Source organism: Bactrocera neohumeralis, chromosome 6 (genome assembly GCF_024586455.1).
Source record: "Bactrocera neohumeralis isolate Rockhampton chromosome 6, APGP_CSIRO_Bneo_wtdbg2-racon-allhic-juicebox.fasta_v2, whole genome shotgun sequence".
Taxonomy (NCBI): domain Eukaryota; kingdom Metazoa; phylum Arthropoda; class Insecta; order Diptera; family Tephritidae; genus Bactrocera; species Bactrocera neohumeralis.
The window spans coordinates 62,430,979-62,448,775 of record NC_065923.1 but is presented as its reverse complement, the minus strand read 5'-3'; the positions used below and the strand labels follow the sequence as shown (position 1 = coordinate 62,448,775).

Sequence of the window (17,797 nt, the reverse complement as noted above, 5' to 3'; positions counted from 1 at the left end):
CTTGTGTGTACTCCGAATAAGAGGCTCTCAGTTGAGAACCTGCGCAGACTTTATGTGCGAAAATATTGCGAAACATTTTATTCGATCTTTGAATTTGACAGTTATTCGTTGTTCGTACCTTGTATAACTGTCAAGTTTCTACTTAAAACTTCGATATAAAAACGGAAACAAAATCCAGGAGGCAGTTAGTTTTTGTTAAAAGAATGAGATGCTGATGTACAAATGAGACCTTTCGAAATTCGTTGAGTTCGACTATTTTTGAAACTTTGTTATTATGAAATGACCATTTTTATTAACTTGCCAAATAAAAACAATAAAAAATATAAAAATAAAACAAAAAACTTACAAAAATTAAAAAAATATAAAAAAAATAAAAACAAAATATAAAAAAAAATAAAAAAAATATAAAAAAAATAAAAAAAAAATATAAAAAAAAATAAAAAAAAAAATATAAAAAAAAATATAAAAAAAAATATAAAAAAAATATAAAAAAAATATAAAAAAAATATAAAAAAAAAAAAATATAAAAAAATATATAAAAAAAAATAAAAAAATATATAAAAAAAAATATAAAAAAAATAAAAAAAAAATTTTTTTTTTTAAATAGAAAACCTAACATTTTATATACATCATACTCCTCCAACTTGCAAAGATTAAAGCCATTGAAATACATACATACATAAGGCCCATTGTCCAATTTTGACCCTGACTCCTTTAAAGTCCTCTAGTTATTGATTACAAAATTTTTAGCCCACAGATGCCCTTGCTACTGCGATCCTCTGTGCCCAATTACACTTATAAAATCACTTTATTGATTTCCTTTTAATGGCGCCAAAGAACTCGTCTTTACTTTTTGGCAGTGAACGCGTATATCAAGTTTCATCAAGATATCTAAATATTTATTAATTTCAACTCGTCTCGTCATCTTGATAATTTATATACATTTGTATGCATAGATACATATATATGTAGATATTATTTGTTATTATATTGGTTTTAGGTGATATGTACAATCGTTAGGTGAACAAAATTATTATACTTTTCTATAGTAGATGAGTTATACTTACTTACTCCAAAACATTTCGTTTAATTTCATAAAACATTCTAAGAGTAAAAAAAAAAACTTTTAAATTTAATAAAACACATTCTTTAAAAAAATTGTATCTAAATTTTCTTTATTTACATATCTTGCAATTCGAAATGGAGTTACAACTGCCCAGTGTAGGTTTACTCACAACTTGTGCATCCTAAACTATGGGTAAATAATAAAAATATACACAAAAGTTTTCGAAGTTACAAACATCTCTCACAAAAATAAGTCTGATGCCATAACGAAGGCATTTCGTTCGCCAAATATACTCAACGCGTTGAAATTCTTTACTCACCCATTTCCTAAGCAAAAACTTCGTGTATAAGAATATGCGAGCAAATACGAATAAATGTACACAGAAATTATGGCATCTGACTTCAACGCCCACTCTTGCCTGCTCAACGTCATTCCAAAAGAAATTTGTTTTTGTATTTCCTTTTCCTTTCTACTTCGCGAATTATTAATGCAGCCCAGACTCAATGACGCCTACGTCTGGCCCATTTATTATTTACTCAAGCGGTCATAAGTGTGCAAACGCAAAGACACTTGTACAGCAGTAAGGGTTGCAAATGCATATATCATAATATATACATACTATGTATATACATATGTACGTACATAGATACATATGCATGCATTCGTGTTTGCATCACCATCATACATCTTTTTCATACTAAAAAGTAAATACATACTTTACAATTATGCATTTCGCTCGAATCACTCGGCAGCACACAGTGTATAAGCGCCTTGAAGCATGCAACAGACAAATATGCATACATGTTTTACGGAAATAGCGCTAGTCTGCCTGTAATATTTCTACCTTGTGTTAGTCACTTCACTTTTATTTGCTTTAAACAACAGCATGTTGATTTCGTACTTCTCACATATGTATTTGTATGTTGGAATTTCATTACTCAAGTTTACTTTAGTTGCAGCTGCCGCTACTACGAAGTTAAACCAACTCTTTCGATTTGATTCTTCCGTCTGGTTATTTAATAAATGATGACTTTCCTAGTAAATTAATGTTTATTTCATTTTAGCACCATATGGTTAGTTGTTTGTGTTCAAATATTTAACTTTGTTGACTCGTAAAGTTTTTAGCTGTCAGTCAACTGGTCCGACATGACTTACAAAGTTTTCTTCACTGACGTGAAGTAATGGTAACTTTAACATACCCTTTAGTACACATATTCTAATACATACATTTGATTTTGTTTTTTGCTAAACAAATGAAATTAATAAACATACAAAAGAATTTTTTTTAGAAATTGCTTGCACACCAATTGCACAAAACTTATGCAAAGTCGGATAAATTTACCAAAAAAAAATGCATTTTATACACTTTTCGACACATGGAGATCAAACTTCACAAGAACATAAAAAAGGTCGTACCAATGTAGGAAACAATTTTTTCCTGCCTTTAATTAGTTTGAATCAAATTTCAATCTGCAAAATCAAAATCAAATGGTATCAGATAGTATCTTCTTTGAAACGCTCACTAGGTGTTATCATAAAATTTACTGCAAAAATAATTTTCTGTTGTGGTAGTTTGATAAAGCAACTTTTTAAACGTTTTTGCGCCAAAGCTTACAGTGCTAGGGTGGATATACAATCCGGTACAATCCCTTGTCGTTGTTGAGATGCTTACTTCCAAGAAGCCAATTGTACGCCACAACATAGTTTCCACTGCAAAAATACAAGAAGTTTAACTTTTGCATGTATTTTTCTAAACAATACTAACATATTTCACGCAAAACACTTGCATTTATAAATACTTTTTTCGTTAAAAAATTTTGCCATTTGCCGAGGTAAATTATTATTACTTCTACTTTTTAAAAAGTACAAATTAAATTGACCAAAACAAATCAACAAAATTATTCAAATGTAAATAAAATTGCTTACCACTTCCAATGCAAAATTCCCACACAGTTGGTACGTGTGTTCGCAAATTGCTTTCCAGTACGCTATGAACACTGCCAACTGTCATAAGCGCTTGCCGTAACAGAATTGGTACCGCAGTCGATTTGACAGCACCATGCCTTTGCAACACCCTGTTATCGGCGACGGCATAATCGCGTTTCGTGTGAACGTTTCTATTAAATATTCATTGCTTTTAACTCGCCGATCCAAACAAATTTATCACCATCCAAAGCACAATGCATTGTACTATAAGGATTTTATGAAATTCAGTCAGGAAACGAGAAGGAAACCTAAAATCTTCGAAGGCGAAAATTCACTGCATCTTTTGCGAACATCGACGAACGAGGTAAGTTTCACGAATTTTCTTTGTTTTCACCCGAATGCGCGCGTCACAGAACTGAATTTTTATTCGGTTTCCACCTCCCTGTCATGTTGCTGAGCGGGGATAATACACAGCGCTGTTGTTGTATTGACAAATGTTGCAGCGACATGTAGCCAAACAAGGTGAATTTCATCGCGCAGACGCGGTAAAACATGTTGCAAATTACAGTGCAATGTAAACGTAGGGTCGAAAGGGTAGCGGAACCCCCATAAACTTTTATTGCCACAGGGCAAAAATGTGAAAATGAAAATAAAATACTGTATCCTAATTTAATGTTTTTAGCTAATAAAACTACGCATTTAAATTACGACCCTCAAAGCATGGCCAATACCAAAGAAACCAAGTATGTTACCGAAGTGCCGAGTAGTTTGAAACAATTGGCACGTCTTGTGGTACGCGGCTTCTATTCCATTGAAGATGCACTCATCATTGATATGTTGGTGCGTAATCCTTGCATGAAGGAAGACGATATTGCGGAGCTGTTACGCTTCGAAAAGAAACAAATGCGTGCGCGCATATCGACGTTACGCAATGACAAATTCATACAGATACGCTTGAAAATGGAGACCGGACCCGATGGCAAGGCACAAAAGGTCAACTACTACTTTATTAATTATAAAACTTTTGTGAATGTTGTTAAATATAAATTGGATTTGATGCGTAAACGCATGGAAACAGAAGAACGTGATGCCACAAGTCGTGCTAGCTTTAAATGTACAAACTGCGATAAGACATTCACTGATCTTGAAGCCGATCAGTTGTTCGACTTCAACACTGGAGAATTCCGTTGCACCTATTGCGGTAGCCCTGTCGAGGAAGACAGCTCGGCAATGCCAAAGAAAGACTCACGGTTAATGCTGGCACGTTTCAACGAACAATTGCAACCACTCTACGATTTGTTACGCGAAGTGGAAGGCATTAAGCTAGCGCCAGAAATACTCGAGCCTGAACCTGTGGATATCGACACAATACGCGGGTATGCTGAGTTACTGCTAAAAACGAAGTTAAAATATTTTTTTTATTTTCAATAATGTACATTTTTTTAGCATTACGAAGCCACAGAATCAACGGCCCGATGGTCAGCAATGGTCAGGCGAGGCAACACGCAATCAAGGTTTTGCCGTGGAAGAGACGCGCGTCGATGTTAGTATTGGCGGTGAGATACAGGAGGCGGTTACCGAGCGTAAGGCACGTCCTGTATGGATGACCGAGAGTACGGTTATAACGGAGGAACCTCATGATGCCACCGAGGCCATACTTAATGAAGCGGCACAATCATCCACACAACATACGATAAATGTGGGCGGTGCAACCAATAATCGCAGTAAAAAAGAGAATGAAGATATTATGTCGGTGCTATTGCAACACGAGAAGCAAACTAATCAAAAGGATGCGCTAACGAAAAGCCTTAAATATGGTTCTTCGAATGCGGACTCCAGTGATTCTAGTGATGATGACAAAGATATCGATAATGTTAAAATACGTGAGTATAAAAATTTAAAACGTGCTTTTGTTGCAAAGTTATTATACAAAATATTTTGTAACTTTAGCGAAAGTTGATTACAACAACTATATCAATTCTGAATCAGAAGATGAAGACGACGATGTTCCTACGGTGCTTGTTGCCGGACGACCACATCCAATAGATCAAATCAATGACGAACTCATAGCTCAAATGACACAGCAAGAGAAGGAAAACTATATACACGTTTATCAGCAGCATTACAGCCATATTTATGATTAAAGCCAAGTGCCTGTAGAGGCAAGCATGGACTGTAAAGTTGGAATTATGTATATTTTTTTACTAGTTAAATCTTATTTCCAATTATATTGCAATTTATTTAATTTGGTTTTACTTGCTGCTGAAGTTCCGAAAATTTCGTTGCATACAATAGCACACCACAAATATAAAAAAAAAAAATAATAAATATGAAGCTAATTTTTTTTTGTTTTGAAATTATGTCAACTACAAAATAAATGTTCAGCATAAGTTATAAATGAATATGTTGAATAATAATATAAGCATTAATTTATTCTATAAATTAAAAAATAAGTGCGAATTGACTTAAACATTAATAATAAATAGCCATTAAATGAAAAAATAATATTTGTTTACGCCTACACTGGACACTTGAGTTGAATTTTCGTAGCAACATGTTTCGAGATGCTCATGCGTATGTTTATTGCACAACTCGCACTTTAGCAACATCGAGCATCCGATTCGTTGACATTTCAATCATTTCTGACATTTCAGCATTTTTAATTGCCCACTTTCGTTATTGCATTTCGTGAAACCAAATAGAAATGTATTAACGCTCGGACAAGTGTCTATTAAATATCATTTAGCACACATTTTATTTAAAAATGTTAAATTGAATGAAACGCAACACAGTGTAAGTAAGAATCAAGCGACATTTCTGCACGCAATCTATTAGTTTGTCATCTGTGTGGGCAAGTTAACGTGTTACACTAAAAGTTCTAATAAGAAAGTGTGAGGATATGCGGCGGATGCCATGTGAGAAAATTGTGCAATTCAAACAAGTGGGTCTAATGCTAAGCATGTTTGGACAATTATAGTGTATAATAACGCTTTTTATTACGAAAGAATGTCACAAGTCAAAGTACTTACCTCCGAGCATTTGTAGTATTTAGAAATATTATTAAAATTACAAGCTTAATTGTTGCAGTACAAATACTACGCTAGTATTACCCACACATAACTGTTACTTTATTTTAGTTAATCAGCTGTTAGTGACTGAATAAAATATTTACAACAAGATTCGAAATACATAAGTGCAAAGGCCGTTTTAATATGTTTAGCATGCTAGATACATTTGATTGCACTAACTCAGTCTACAAAGTGATTTGAGTAATTTGATGCATACATATATACATATATATATGTACATATTTAGTGTAATATGACACTATCGCATACTTGAATTCAAAAACCTTTGAAGACTGCATGAAAGTGCGCGCCTCAGCAAATAAACACAACTTGAGCACATTAACTCCTACTATAACTACATATATCTTTTAATATTTTAAGTAAATAATGTTAATTATTGTATACGCAGCAATAAGGCAATGATAACTGCTTACAGGCATTATACGCTTAATTTGGAATTAAAGAAGTCGGCGCATTGACATTAACTAGTCATTTAATATACTGCGGACTCGTCAAAAACATCATTTTATTTAAAGACTACAATTCACCAATAGTTATCACTTCTATTTATGTACGTTAGAGCGTCTAGCGTTATCAACGGTAAGTGAAAACCAAAATGATAATAAAATGTTACAATAAGATGCAAATATCACGTAAAAAGATTAATAAAATACTTTCGTGACACAGGTACTCGTGCAAGATAATTTCAAACACGCCAAGGAGGCTTGCTCACACAATAAAAATTAGTAACAATTAACCGTTGGAATTGTTCACATTGGAGCGGCATAACGTAGACGAGCAGCGATGGCACCGAAAATTGACAAGGAGCTGCTGCCGATGAAGGGGCATTATTTCTTTTTCAATGCAGGTGAGAGTTTTTTTTAACTGTAAAATTGTGCTAATTTCTTTGTTAAATAATAAAAAATATTCAATAACGTTATTGCACCCTTATCTATACGAATATGTAATATGCTTCAAATCATAAAGTGCCATTTTTTAGCTATCTATTCAAAAGGGTTTAATACCATATTCTGTTATTGTGATTTATTTATGCAACTATGCACAAATATACATACATACATACATATATATCTCTGTATAAGCTTTTTTATAAACTATACCATATTTAGTTTTGAAATATTTTCACTGTGATTGCAATTTGAATTCAATTTACTTCAGTTCATTTAGTTGGTTATCACCCACTTCACTATACTCTTTATATTATATTTGTACATATGTATATTTTGATAAATATGCACATGTTCAACTGTATATACATACATATATACTTATAATGTATACGCATATGGACATATGCATCCTAATAATTAATACACTTTTGTGATATATTTTGATATTTTACTTAATTGTACACACATACTTTTAAAGATATGACCGTGTACACTATCAAAAATATCAGAAATAAATTGGTGATTTAAAATTTGTTTCTTTATGCAGGAACGGCGCCGGTAATGCCTTTTATGCCCACATTGGCGCGTCAATTAGGCTTCTCTACAGTGGTCATTGGTACTATGTATACAATTTTGCCCATTGTTGGCATGCTTGCCAAGCCGCTTTTTGGATTCATTGCTGATCGGTAGGTAGATCAATTGATTTTAAATATTTTATTGATGGGATAGGCATATGTTTTTGTTGCTGATCGTTAGGTAGACCAACTGATATTGAATATTTTATTGATGATATACAAAAAGAAAAAACGTTAACTTCAGCATCGAAGCTATATATAATACTTCCGTAAGCAAAAAAAATATATAAAAGAACTTGAATGCCATAGTGGTCCAATCGAACAATTTGTTCGGAGATTATACCGTGCTTTAAACAAAAATTCAATACGAATTTCGTGAAGATATCATGTAAAGTAGAAAAGTTTTTCATACAAAACCTTGATTTTGATTGTAAAGTTTGTATGGCAACTATAGTAGTTCGATGTGAAAAATCGATGTAAATTTCTTAGTGGATGATAGCGTGGCCTCGGACCATAATTCATGCCAAATTTCGTGAATATATCAGCAAATATACAAATTTTCCATACAAGGACTTCATATTGATCGGTCAGTTTGTGCTCCGATATCGGCGATGTACACTAATGAGCCGTCTCTTGGGGAGAAAAAGACATGTGCAAGATTGCAGATCGATGTCTAGTATGCTAGCTCGGGTATATGTATGTATATAGCAAACAGACTGGCGGGGTTGGCTGAAACCGCTCAACTCAACCCGCTGATTATATAAGTATATTATTTATATGGTCCTATTTATTTTCGAGATATCATTTGTCTCACAATTAATCAATGTAAACGAAACGTACCCGGATATATCTAAAAATGATTTTCTACAACAACAGCATTAATCGGTGACCTAATTCACAAAAAAATTTGTGTTAATAATGTTTTTTTTTTTTTTTTGAATGCCTTCGTGATTAATAAATTAATTTCAAAACATACTTTCAGCTACCAACGCCATCGCACACTTTTCCTCATCGGCGAAGTGCTCACCGCTATAGCCTTTTTCCTCATACAATTCACACCAACTATTCCACAAGCACTGCCCACGATGGAATTTAATTGTCACGGCGGCGCATCCACGCTAAAATACTATTCCGAATTTGATAAGTGCATAGAAAACAATCTAGAGAGTTACTATGGTGATCGGGTGCTAACGTGTCAGTTATATTGCCAAGCAGATCCAGAAAAAATGGATTTCGTTTGTGATAATTGGTTGCACAACAATAGTACAACCAATAACAACAAAAACGTTACTTGTCCCGATCGCAACAGCCCCCAACTAAATTTCACCACTTTTCTGGACATGAGTAAAATGGAGATGCCAGGTGATCATTTATTCTTTGTCATACCACACGATAGAGGTCAAATGAATGGTGAAAATATAACACTAAATTGTCCATATGATAAACCGTTATTCAATACAAGCTGTAACATAGAATGCAATGATGATTATTTCCAAAGTGAATTAACACAAAACACAGCGATCAGTAATGCTGATGTGTGGGGTATGCATCAGTTTTGGTATTTCTTCATTATGCTCATCGTAAGTTGGATCGGTATGGCGGTGGTGGTGAGCATTGGTGATGCGATATGCTTTTCAATACTGGGCGATCGTCATCATTTATATGGCAAGCAAAGGTTATATGGTTCCATTGGTTTTGGTGTGTTCTCCATTATTGCCGGTGTGCTGGTGGATCAAATGTCGCACGGTAGCGTAAATAAAGACTATACAGTCGTATTTTGGATGACATTGGTTATAATAGGTTTCGATTTGGTCGCGTCTACCAAGTTAAAGGTAAGCGTATGAGTGTATTGCTGAGTGTGGTGAGTATAATTTTGACACATAATTTATAAAATTGTATTCTGCAAAAAATATTGTTTTATAATTCTTTGAATCGGGTATATGTATTAAGTTTGCCATATGTTAATATATATACATATGTATATGTACATACTTACATACATATGTGGATAGTGTGACGAGCTGAGTCGATTTCGTCATGTCTGTCTGCCCGTTTATCGATATGAAATTTCGCCGTAATAAGCTGCTCATTTGTCGAAATCGCCTATATGGGACTACTATACTTTGCGAACCATCAAAATTAAGTTCAAGTATGGGAAATTTTTCATTTGACAAAATACATATCGTCACCTAAAATGCAAGATAACGTATGATCAAACATTTCGAAATTGAGTGTTTCATTGATTACGGTCCACTACTTCAAATTACATACATACATATGTCCAATATTTTTAGGTTCTGCTATCAGATATAACCCTGTTTTAACCAATAACAGGGCACTGCAGGCTCAGGAAGCACTTGTCCAACATGGGCATAGTCTCCTGTGCTAACTGCCGGTTCTGCGACCTGGAACAGGAAACATCAGCACACCTAATCCTGGATTGCACAGCAATCTGTGGAAAAAGGCTTAAGGCCCTGGATTCCATTTTTATCAGCAGGGATCACATCACCTCAGTAGCGCCCGGCAAACTCCTAGGTCGCGGTGCATTACCTCTAACCAATATTTACATTTTGTTTCACTCATCTTCCATTTTATAACGTGTTTTATTCTTTCCCTTGTAAATTTCCGAAAATGTTGTTACGTCATTTTGCATTTTAGGTGATGATATGTACTTATGTTATTTGGCATGTGTTATTGTCCAAGGCAAAGGTACAATATTCTTACACATTGTTCAATCGGACCACTATAGCATATAGCTGCCATACAAACTGACCGATCACAATTAAGTTTTTGTATGGCAAATTTTTTTATTTGTGAACGGAATTATACCAACCAAAGTTATTGTTTTTTCCTGTTTTACTATTATTTGTTTACTTATACATCTCCAATACTTTTACAGCATACGCAAACACACCTCTCTCCCAACATACTCAAAGATGTTGGCAAAATGTTTCTCTCCATTCGTTGTGTGATCTTCTTTATTTGGTGTATCTCGATTGGCCTTTGCACGGCGCTCGTTTGGAATTTTCTCTTCATGCATTTGGATGAGTTGGGTGAAAAACTGGAGGGTTGTCAGAATTCCATGAAGACACTGGAAGGCATAGCCATGGGTATACAAAGTTTTGGCGGTGAATTGCCCTTTTTCTTCCTCTCCGGCTGGATATTGCGTAAGATTGGTCATATAAATTCTATGAGTTTAGTGCTTTTTGCTTTCGGTGTGCGTTTCATACTCTATTCGCTGTTGGTCGATCCATGGTGGGTATTACCCATTGAAATGCTAAACGGTGTCACATTCGGTATTTTCTACGCCACCATGGCTTCGTATGCCAGTATTGTGGCACCTCGCGGCACTGAGGCGACTATGCAGGTAAGTACTGTGATGCATGCCTAACAACAAATCGGGTTGTAAATAAATTTTTCTACCACACAGGGCTTAGTCGGTGCCATTTTTGAAGGTGTGGGTGTATCTATGGGCAGCCTTATCGCGGGTAATTTATTTGCCGCTGTCAGCGGCAGTGGCACTTTCCTAATTTTCGGCATTTTCGCCTTTATTGCATTTATCGTGCATGTGTTGGTGCAGTGGCATTTGCAGCGCACTGGGCAAGGCGATGCCGATGCTAATGGTAAGCAAACGGTTATAGTAGACAATGTTATACCGGAAGTGAAACATTTACCTGAAGAAGACGGTAAAATTTGGACTGTAGATGCAACGAACTCAAAGGGTGTTGCCGCTGAGTTCACAGATGTTGACTTAAGCTGAATTTAAAGCGTGAAGAAAGTGTGTATGAAGACAATTTGGTACTCAAAAAGAACTTTTGGTGTAAATAATAATTTTAAAGTAGTGAACTTGCTATTTACGCGTTATTGTTCACCATAAAAGTTTTTATACATAATTTGCAATAGGGTTAATTGCACACTAATAGCGCTTTTAGCTACATATCGTGTGGCCTTATTTAAGATTTTTGATTATTGAAAAGCAAGGTCAACTGTAAATTTAAAGAAAATTTATAATTGAAAAACGAGGTCAGCTGTTCAGTACTATAAAGAAAATAACTCAGTGTTTTTCAGTGTAGTCATATAATAAGTGCTCAAATGACTGTCCGAACAGTTTTTTATTCCAAAAAAATTCATCAAATTTCAAACTAACTGTTATTAAAAATCAGTAATTAGTGACTTCTCTCAAGGTTTTTGGTATTTTTATACAAAAAATGTCAATTTTAATAAATGAAATTTAATTACATTAAAACTGTAAAAGATTTCCTAAAGTAGAAAAGGCATACAAAATGCTCGTGCGCCAGTATAAAAATGGCAATTCCGACAATATCAATATCAGGTAACTCGAAAAATCAAAATTAATTATTTTTGAAAGTATTTTTGAAGTATTTGCATGCAGGCTTCGTTATTTAGTTAGTGCTTTGAAAGTATGTGTATTCATGAAATTGTAATGTTTAAATACATACATATGTGTAATTTCGAAAGTAATTTTTAGTATATTCGAAATATTTGTTCTCTCAGGCATGTTAGCTTTTGCTTTGATATTTTTGTGTTATTAAATTTAGTGTAACTTGATGAGATTTGTTGAGCATTATAGAATATAACAGAACGAATTTACCTAAGTACATATCCGTTCCCATGACAGTCGGGTCTACGTAACCGGAACGGACCCGGATTTTTATCCGGCCAAGGACTGTCAACTCGGCAGAATTCTGCCGCTACAACCCTAAGTACATATATTTATTTTTTCAAAAATCGAAGTACATATAGTGGGTTTACTGTTATATAATTGGTGAACTATCAACACAGCAGTTTTAGAAAAACTTCTCGTTAGTTTATTCTTTATAACAATTACTATTTTTAAGTCGGCGCATAGCTGCAAATTTTCTATTTCAAACATTTTGGATTAAAAGTTAAATTAAAAAAAACGTGGAAAACGTAACTAAAATAATATAATTTTGTCGATACAGCAACACCAAGTTTTGAATTTTTGGTTTATTGTACAGAAATTAATATTATGTTTACAATGTACTATTTTAAAAATTTCTGCTGTTTTAACGAAAATTTGACAGAACAATTATTAGAAAAAAATTAAAACTACAATTTTGCTATGTATACTATTTTGAAAGCAAAATCGTTGAAGAAATATCGTAGATCCCACTATCAGTGTCAATTTCAAAACTTTCTCTATTACTTTAACCCAATTTCGAAATCTCTAATCACCTATTATACTTACACGCTCTTATCTTATTTACTTTGTTAGGCATTTATTTCCAATTGTGCGCTGCACACTTTTAACTAGTCAGCTGCTATGAACAAAACTTAAATTTATGTACTTGTGAGCTATTATTGCCTACCATAAATATTTTGTATTACACTTGGAAAACCTTATCTAAGTTGTGCTAATAAATATTACAATTATTTGTCAACGCCTGTCTACTTGTACATACATGCATACGGATATACTGAGAAATATCGCGACACATAGCTGAATAAATGTGTTGCATGCAAACGAGGATGTAAATCAAATGTTGCAATTACCATTACCGACGTATATTTGTATGTAAATTGACTTTCTTTGGAGAACGTTCTGTATAATTTGCATTTTGTATTTTGTTGTATTGTATATTTAACTTACCTGATTTTCTTATATATATGTATATATATATATATTATTTATTTACTTTTCATTTATTTAACGCTCGTTTCGACACACTTGCAGGCGCTGTTAAATATTTGACGCCCAATGATGCAATGCATATGCTCAACGATCCAGAATACAGTATTGTCCCATAAATAAGTGATTCGATTACATTAGAGATGCTAAACAACTGTTTAACAGTTTTTTCTGGCGTTAACAGTCTTGCAGTGTACCGGTATTTTATATGGCTGAGGAACGTGTTTTAGCTACCTGCACTTGCTTTGAAGTTTTAATTTTACCCTGAGCTGTGAACATTTTCAACTTGTTGCGTACTTATTAGGCGTGGCAATTACACGCAGCTAACGCGAAAGCCGTGTACCAACTCAGTTAATAGAACAACATAGTATTTATATGTTATAAAATAGTTAAAATTTGTAAGTTAGCTGTTATTTTTGTGGCATGCTTGGTGCTCTTTCACTATTTTTTTGTTTTTGTTTCAAGCAAAGCATTTTTGTGTTTTAAATATCAATACAAGAGGCATTATTTTGTTCTATACTTAGTGTTTACAAACTATGTTAGTATAAAAAGTTTTAAAATATTGGTTATGTTGTATTAATTAAGCAATTAGTAATTAAAATAATCTTACAAATGTCAAAACTGCTTTAAGTGCACAAAGCTTTAGGTTAGTGCTAACTAGTATTCTTCATGCTTGCTTAGTTAATTACTGTGTTAATGTGTTTTTCTGAATGTACTCTTAATTGAAATAGTGTTTCTGTTTACAAAATACTTACGATATGTGCAATTGGCTTGTAATCGCTAAATACATATCTACATCTGTAATATTTAATATTTTCTATAATTATTTAGTTATCTTTAATTGGTAAACAATTGTGTGAGATAATTTTACTACCGTCATTCGTTGCTGCAAAACCAAAGCATTTGAATTTTGTGCACAAATTTTTTAATGGGCACAAAAACTTAAAAAAAAGAAAATTAAATTAAATTTGTTAGCATTATAGTATTTTTAAACATGCATTATTTATAGCTTAAGCATAAATTGTATACGATAAGGCATGGCGCTCAAGGGCATTATTTTTCTTTCAATTATTTGTATTCATGTATATTTAATATAAAATATATAAAATTTTACTTTTTAACTAAAATAATATGCAAGTCTTTGATATAAGTATGTACATACATATATGTATATATTTTTCTAACACAAGTTTACATACGAAAATTCCCAGAAGGCTTTCGTAACACGTTGACTACTCTTGTTGGTGACTTCATTCCGACTGCGTCGCAGCTTGCGTTTGTTGCTGTTTCGCGATTAAAGCCTCCTCTTGTTGTTGTTTCTGTAATTTGCGTTGTAGCTCTTTATGTTTGCAGGCCTGCACATGGATTGCGCGTTTCTGTTTAATTAGATGAAATTTATTGTAAATTTTTTTCTGCAAATTCTTATTTTTTCTAAGATAAACACTTATCTCAACACAATCAAGAGGTTGTAAATATTTAAAATATAAGTGTGATTTACAATTTCAATGCTGTATATAGTTACCTTCAGTACTTTAGTGCGCTGATAAATGTTTTGCATTTGCTTTTTAATCTTAACCAACTTTTCCCGATAAATTTTCACATTGTTCATCTGAAATAAAACAATAGCAGTGAGAGCAATAAAGTAAAATAGTAATAAAACAATATAAAACGTCAATTTCGGCTGTACCGAAGCTATAATACTCTACAATAGAGTCCATAAAAGAATTTCAATTTGATTGCTTGTTTTGTTCAGTTTGTATATGATAAATTGGCCCGATATGAGCAATTTCTTCGGAGTTTTAACGTTGACTTCGACAATAATCTATGGCAAATTTTGTGCAGATATCTATACAAATAAAAAAGTTTTCGTTTATAGCGATTCGACAAAGGGTAACGTGTGCAAAATTTCAGTTCGATATCTCAAAAAGGGAGAAACTAGTTCGCGTATTTACAGACAGACCGATATGGCTAAACTGACTTAGCTCGTCACGCTGATCATTTATTAATATACTTTATAGGGCCTCCAACATTACCATTTGGGTGTTACAATTTTCCCGGCAAAGGGTATAAAAGTAATACCATATCAAAAATAAAATCACAATGGCTCGTTAAGCAACATTGGAGAATTATTATTATTTATTATAATTGCAGCTAATTAATGCTAGACGAAATGCTCTGCGATAAGCAGCTGCCATAAACGTTCTACTGTTTTAACTATGATAAAATTCCAGCTAGTTTGGTTAGCAACTTTAAGAGATTCTATAAATTTTCGCATATTTGTATATTCAAAAAGACTGACGAAAAATTGTATTTAATAAATTAAATAGATCTCGAACACAAAAAATGTGCTGATAAACTAACTTCGAAGTTTCTAAACAAATATTTGCATATATGTGTACTATACATAACTGTGAATAGAAACTCCACAAATGAAATTCAGACTTCAATTCAAATTCACTCACCATTTCGTGCAGCTTCGCCGTCTCAGCGTTATCCAATTTGAATTTTTCCGCCGATAAATCAATGTAAATTTTATTCTGTTTACCACTTTAAGAATAAGTTCATTAAAAATGTACGTGTAGGTTCAAAACGAAAATTCATGCAACTTACATGAGTTCCTTCAATTGTCCGCGTGCTTTTACTAATGGTGGCTCAAAAATTTGCAAGAGACCTGTGGCCAACTGCTTGGTAGCCAATGAATCGGGCAATTCATCAGTTGTTTTTGTTGTTCGAACGGTATTATAATCCTCATTGTTATTATTTTTACCAATGCCATTGGACGATGTGAAGGTGTTTTTATTCACTTGTGATATAGTCTCATCTGCACTGAAGCTGTTGTTGTTATGCAGCGTTACGGCCACTTGTTGCAAATCAGTTGCGTTGTTCGGTTGCTGACCTTCCGCTTCCACGGCATTAATAATACTGAAATCATGAAAATACAGCATTTGCTTTAGTAATTGCTTGATAAATTAAAAACACTGGTTGATTGCGTGAATTTATCACTAGGCAGAGCCTACCGAGCACCCAAAACGTTTTATGACCTACATTCATATATTTTAAAGACTTTGTTGTTATTGTTGTCACTTGTAGCTGTCGACCCTCTTGGAAGGCATTGCAAAACAACTTGATTAAGAATCTTATTTTAAAGCACTCACCTTTCTAAATTACTACTTTTCAGCATTTTATGTAGAATTGCTAGTGCAGATTTAATAATTATATTATGATGATACGATTTTTCCAGATATTTTTTGTATTAATTAGGGAAAGAAATTTCGACAACAAATAAGAAAATTTAAGAATGATAGAATAAAAGTATAAAAATGATGTGAGTGGGAAAAACAAAAACAATAGTAGGTGCTGCCAGACGATAGAAAAAAATAGGGGTTTTTTTTGATTTTCTTTTGATACGCTTCAAAGAGAAACAAACAATTTACTCACGGAAACGGATATGCTATAGTCTCTGAACGATTGATTAAAATTAATATTTAGGAAGTGATATAAATAATTAATATCGAATAAATTCCGGCTAAATATAATATTTTACAAATTAAGGAATGCGATTTCATACAAATTAATATAATTTAATGAAGACGAAATTGTCAAAGCATCCAATTTCCTGATTTGCATCTAAATCCCTTCGGTAAGGACGAGTTCAATTTATTCCTTACAAACATTTTATTCAAAGCATTCAGAGTAAACATCGATTAATAATAGAAATGTACATACGTAAATACAAATCAGCCATTAAATTTACTGTACATTATGCCAGTGTTTTTTGAACACAAATAGCGACTTATTGTACACACACATAGAAATGGCTAAGAACGAATTATGTAGTAGGCAATACTGTTACTAATAATTTACAAAACTTCGGGCAAGGAGAACCACTGGCTGCAGGAGAATTTACATTAGAATCATAACATAGGCTCGTGGGGTAATTGCGATGTGAAAGCAGCGACTACATCGTCCTACTTTTCAATTGGGAATGTTAGAGTATATATCGAAAGAGATGGTTGCCGTAAAAGTATTTTAGCTGCGTGCAACTCATTAAACTTATATACCGAAAATGGAGGACAGAGTTTACTAATGGGAAAGCAGCGAAGCTTGCTTCTAATGCAATAAAAACAACTCTACGTGGACAGTCGAGCAGCAATCAAGGCAGTTATGTCAGTTCGCATATAAGGTAGAAGTGTTTTGCGAAGCAGGACAGCAGTGAATAGTGTGGGCAAGCATACGCGACTCCACTTCTATTGGGTGCCAGGTCACAAAGGCCAAAAGTCGTGTACGGTTGTCACCCGAACACGAGTTCGTCTTTGGTAAACCCGTGGTTTGTCTATATGACGATCTGGACAGGAGCGTGGCAAAGAAGATCAAAGCGCGATGGAATGAATACAAAATTTGAAAAGACTGGTGTGTAAAGTGTTATATCAGAAATACACAAAATTAGAGATTGTGATATTGCTTACCAGTAAATAATTACTTTACACATAAAATGTCGATATCAAGGAATAAATTACATTTACTTCCATGAAGGTAGTGTCTAACCAAATGCAAAATTCTAGTGAATGGAGAGTGAAATT

General features: G+C 33.5%; 3 protein-coding genes and 1 long non-coding RNA gene across 13 annotated transcripts; 2 read left to right on the top strand and 2 right to left on the bottom strand.

Annotated features, from left to right (window-relative positions):
• Window positions 1-1,903: 1,903 nt before the first annotated feature.
• LOC126763241 (uncharacterized) lies at window positions 1,904-3,089 on the bottom strand. Its single transcript, XR_007667585.1, has 2 exons — window positions 2,993-3,089; window positions 1,904-2,776 (listed from the first exon to the last, which is right to left on the bottom strand). It is a non-coding gene; the product is annotated as an uncharacterized LOC126763241 (long non-coding RNA).
• A 170-nt stretch (window positions 3,090-3,259) lies between these two features.
• On the top strand, window positions 3,260-5,470 carry LOC126763187 (general transcription factor IIE subunit 1). 2 transcript variants are annotated; one of them, XM_050480475.1, is made up of 4 exons: window positions 3,260-3,356; window positions 3,675-4,368; window positions 4,439-4,875; window positions 4,943-5,335. In XM_050480475.1, exons 2-4 carry the CDS (start codon window positions 3,713-3,715, stop codon window positions 5,134-5,136), a joined length of 1,287 nt encoding a protein of 428 aa, XP_050336432.1. In that variant the 5' UTR covers window positions 3,260-3,356; window positions 3,675-3,712; the 3' UTR covers window positions 5,137-5,335. The 2 variants fall into 2 exon arrangements, with proteins under 2 accessions (XP_050336432.1, XP_050336431.1); XM_050480474.1 differs by lacking the exon at window positions 3,260-3,356 and adding an exon at window positions 3,384-3,514 and having other exon boundaries at window positions 4,943-5,470.
• A 164-nt stretch (window positions 5,471-5,634) lies between these two features.
• On the top strand, window positions 5,635-14,347 carry LOC126763164 (major facilitator superfamily domain-containing protein 6-A). 8 transcript variants are annotated; one of them, XR_007667576.1, is made up of 8 exons: window positions 5,635-5,785; window positions 6,497-6,660; window positions 6,748-6,928; window positions 7,519-7,657; window positions 8,529-9,378; window positions 10,446-10,913; window positions 10,977-11,879; window positions 13,263-14,347. XR_007667576.1 is itself a non-coding variant. In XM_050480425.1 (8 exons), exons 3-8 carry the CDS (start codon window positions 6,865-6,867, stop codon window positions 13,334-13,336), a joined length of 1,788 nt encoding a protein of 595 aa, XP_050336382.1. In that variant the 5' UTR covers window positions 5,638-5,785; window positions 6,470-6,660; window positions 6,748-6,864; the 3' UTR covers window positions 13,337-14,347. The 8 variants fall into 8 exon arrangements, 1 of the variants encoding a protein (XP_050336382.1); XR_007667575.1 differs by having other exon boundaries at window positions 6,470-6,660; XR_007667579.1 differs by having other exon boundaries at window positions 5,635-5,789.
• LOC126763221 (biogenesis of lysosome-related organelles complex 1 subunit 6) lies at window positions 9,204-16,525 on the bottom strand. 2 transcript variants are annotated; one of them, XR_007667584.1, is made up of 6 exons: window positions 16,373-16,525; window positions 15,828-16,139; window positions 15,680-15,764; window positions 14,740-14,826; window positions 14,417-14,593; window positions 9,204-9,446 (listed from the first exon to the last, which is right to left on the bottom strand). XR_007667584.1 is itself a non-coding variant. In XM_050480530.1 (5 exons), the coding sequence occupies exons 1-5, from the start codon at window positions 16,396-16,398 to the stop codon at window positions 14,468-14,470; spliced, it is 636 nt and encodes a 211-aa protein (XP_050336487.1). In that variant the 5' UTR covers window positions 16,399-16,525; the 3' UTR covers window positions 14,019-14,467. The 2 variants fall into 2 exon arrangements, 1 of the variants encoding a protein (XP_050336487.1); XM_050480530.1 differs by lacking the exon at window positions 9,204-9,446 and having other exon boundaries at window positions 14,019-14,593.
• Window positions 16,526-17,797: the final 1,272 nt, after the last annotated feature.

Excerpts from the sequence above, each read along its gene's own strand:
- LOC126763187 (XM_050480474.1), top strand. The coding sequence starts at position 3,487 with ATGTTGCAGCGACATGTAGCCAAACAAG. Across the intron at positions 3,515-3,674 it reads GCGACATGTAGCCAAACAAG|CTAATAAAACTACGCATTTA; the intron begins GTGAATTTCATC and ends TAATGTTTTTAG. Across the intron at positions 4,876-4,942 it reads TATCGATAATGTTAAAATAC|CGAAAGTTGATTACAACAAC; the intron begins GTGAGTATAAAA and ends TTGTAACTTTAG.
- LOC126763164 (XM_050480425.1), top strand. The coding sequence starts at position 6,865 with ATGGCACCGAAAATTGACAAGGAGCTGCTGCCGATGAAGGGGCATTAT. Across the intron at positions 9,379-10,445 it reads TCGCGTCTACCAAGTTAAAG|CATACGCAAACACACCTCTC; the intron begins GTAAGCGTATGA and ends ATACTTTTACAG. Across the intron at positions 11,170-13,262 it reads AGGCGATGCCGATGCTAATG|GCGCTGTTAAATATTTGACG; the intron begins GTAAGCAAACGG and ends ACACACTTGCAG.
- LOC126763221 (XM_050480530.1), bottom strand. The coding sequence starts at position 16,398 with ATGCTGAAAAGTAGTAATTTAGAAAG. Across the intron at positions 16,140-16,372 it reads AAAAGTAGTAATTTAGAAAG|TATTATTAATGCCGTGGAAG; the intron begins GTGAGTGCTTTA and ends TCATGATTTCAG. Across the intron at positions 14,594-14,739 it reads AGCGCACTAAAGTACTGAAG|AAACGCGCAATCCATGTGCA; the intron begins GTAACTATATAC and ends CTAATTAAACAG.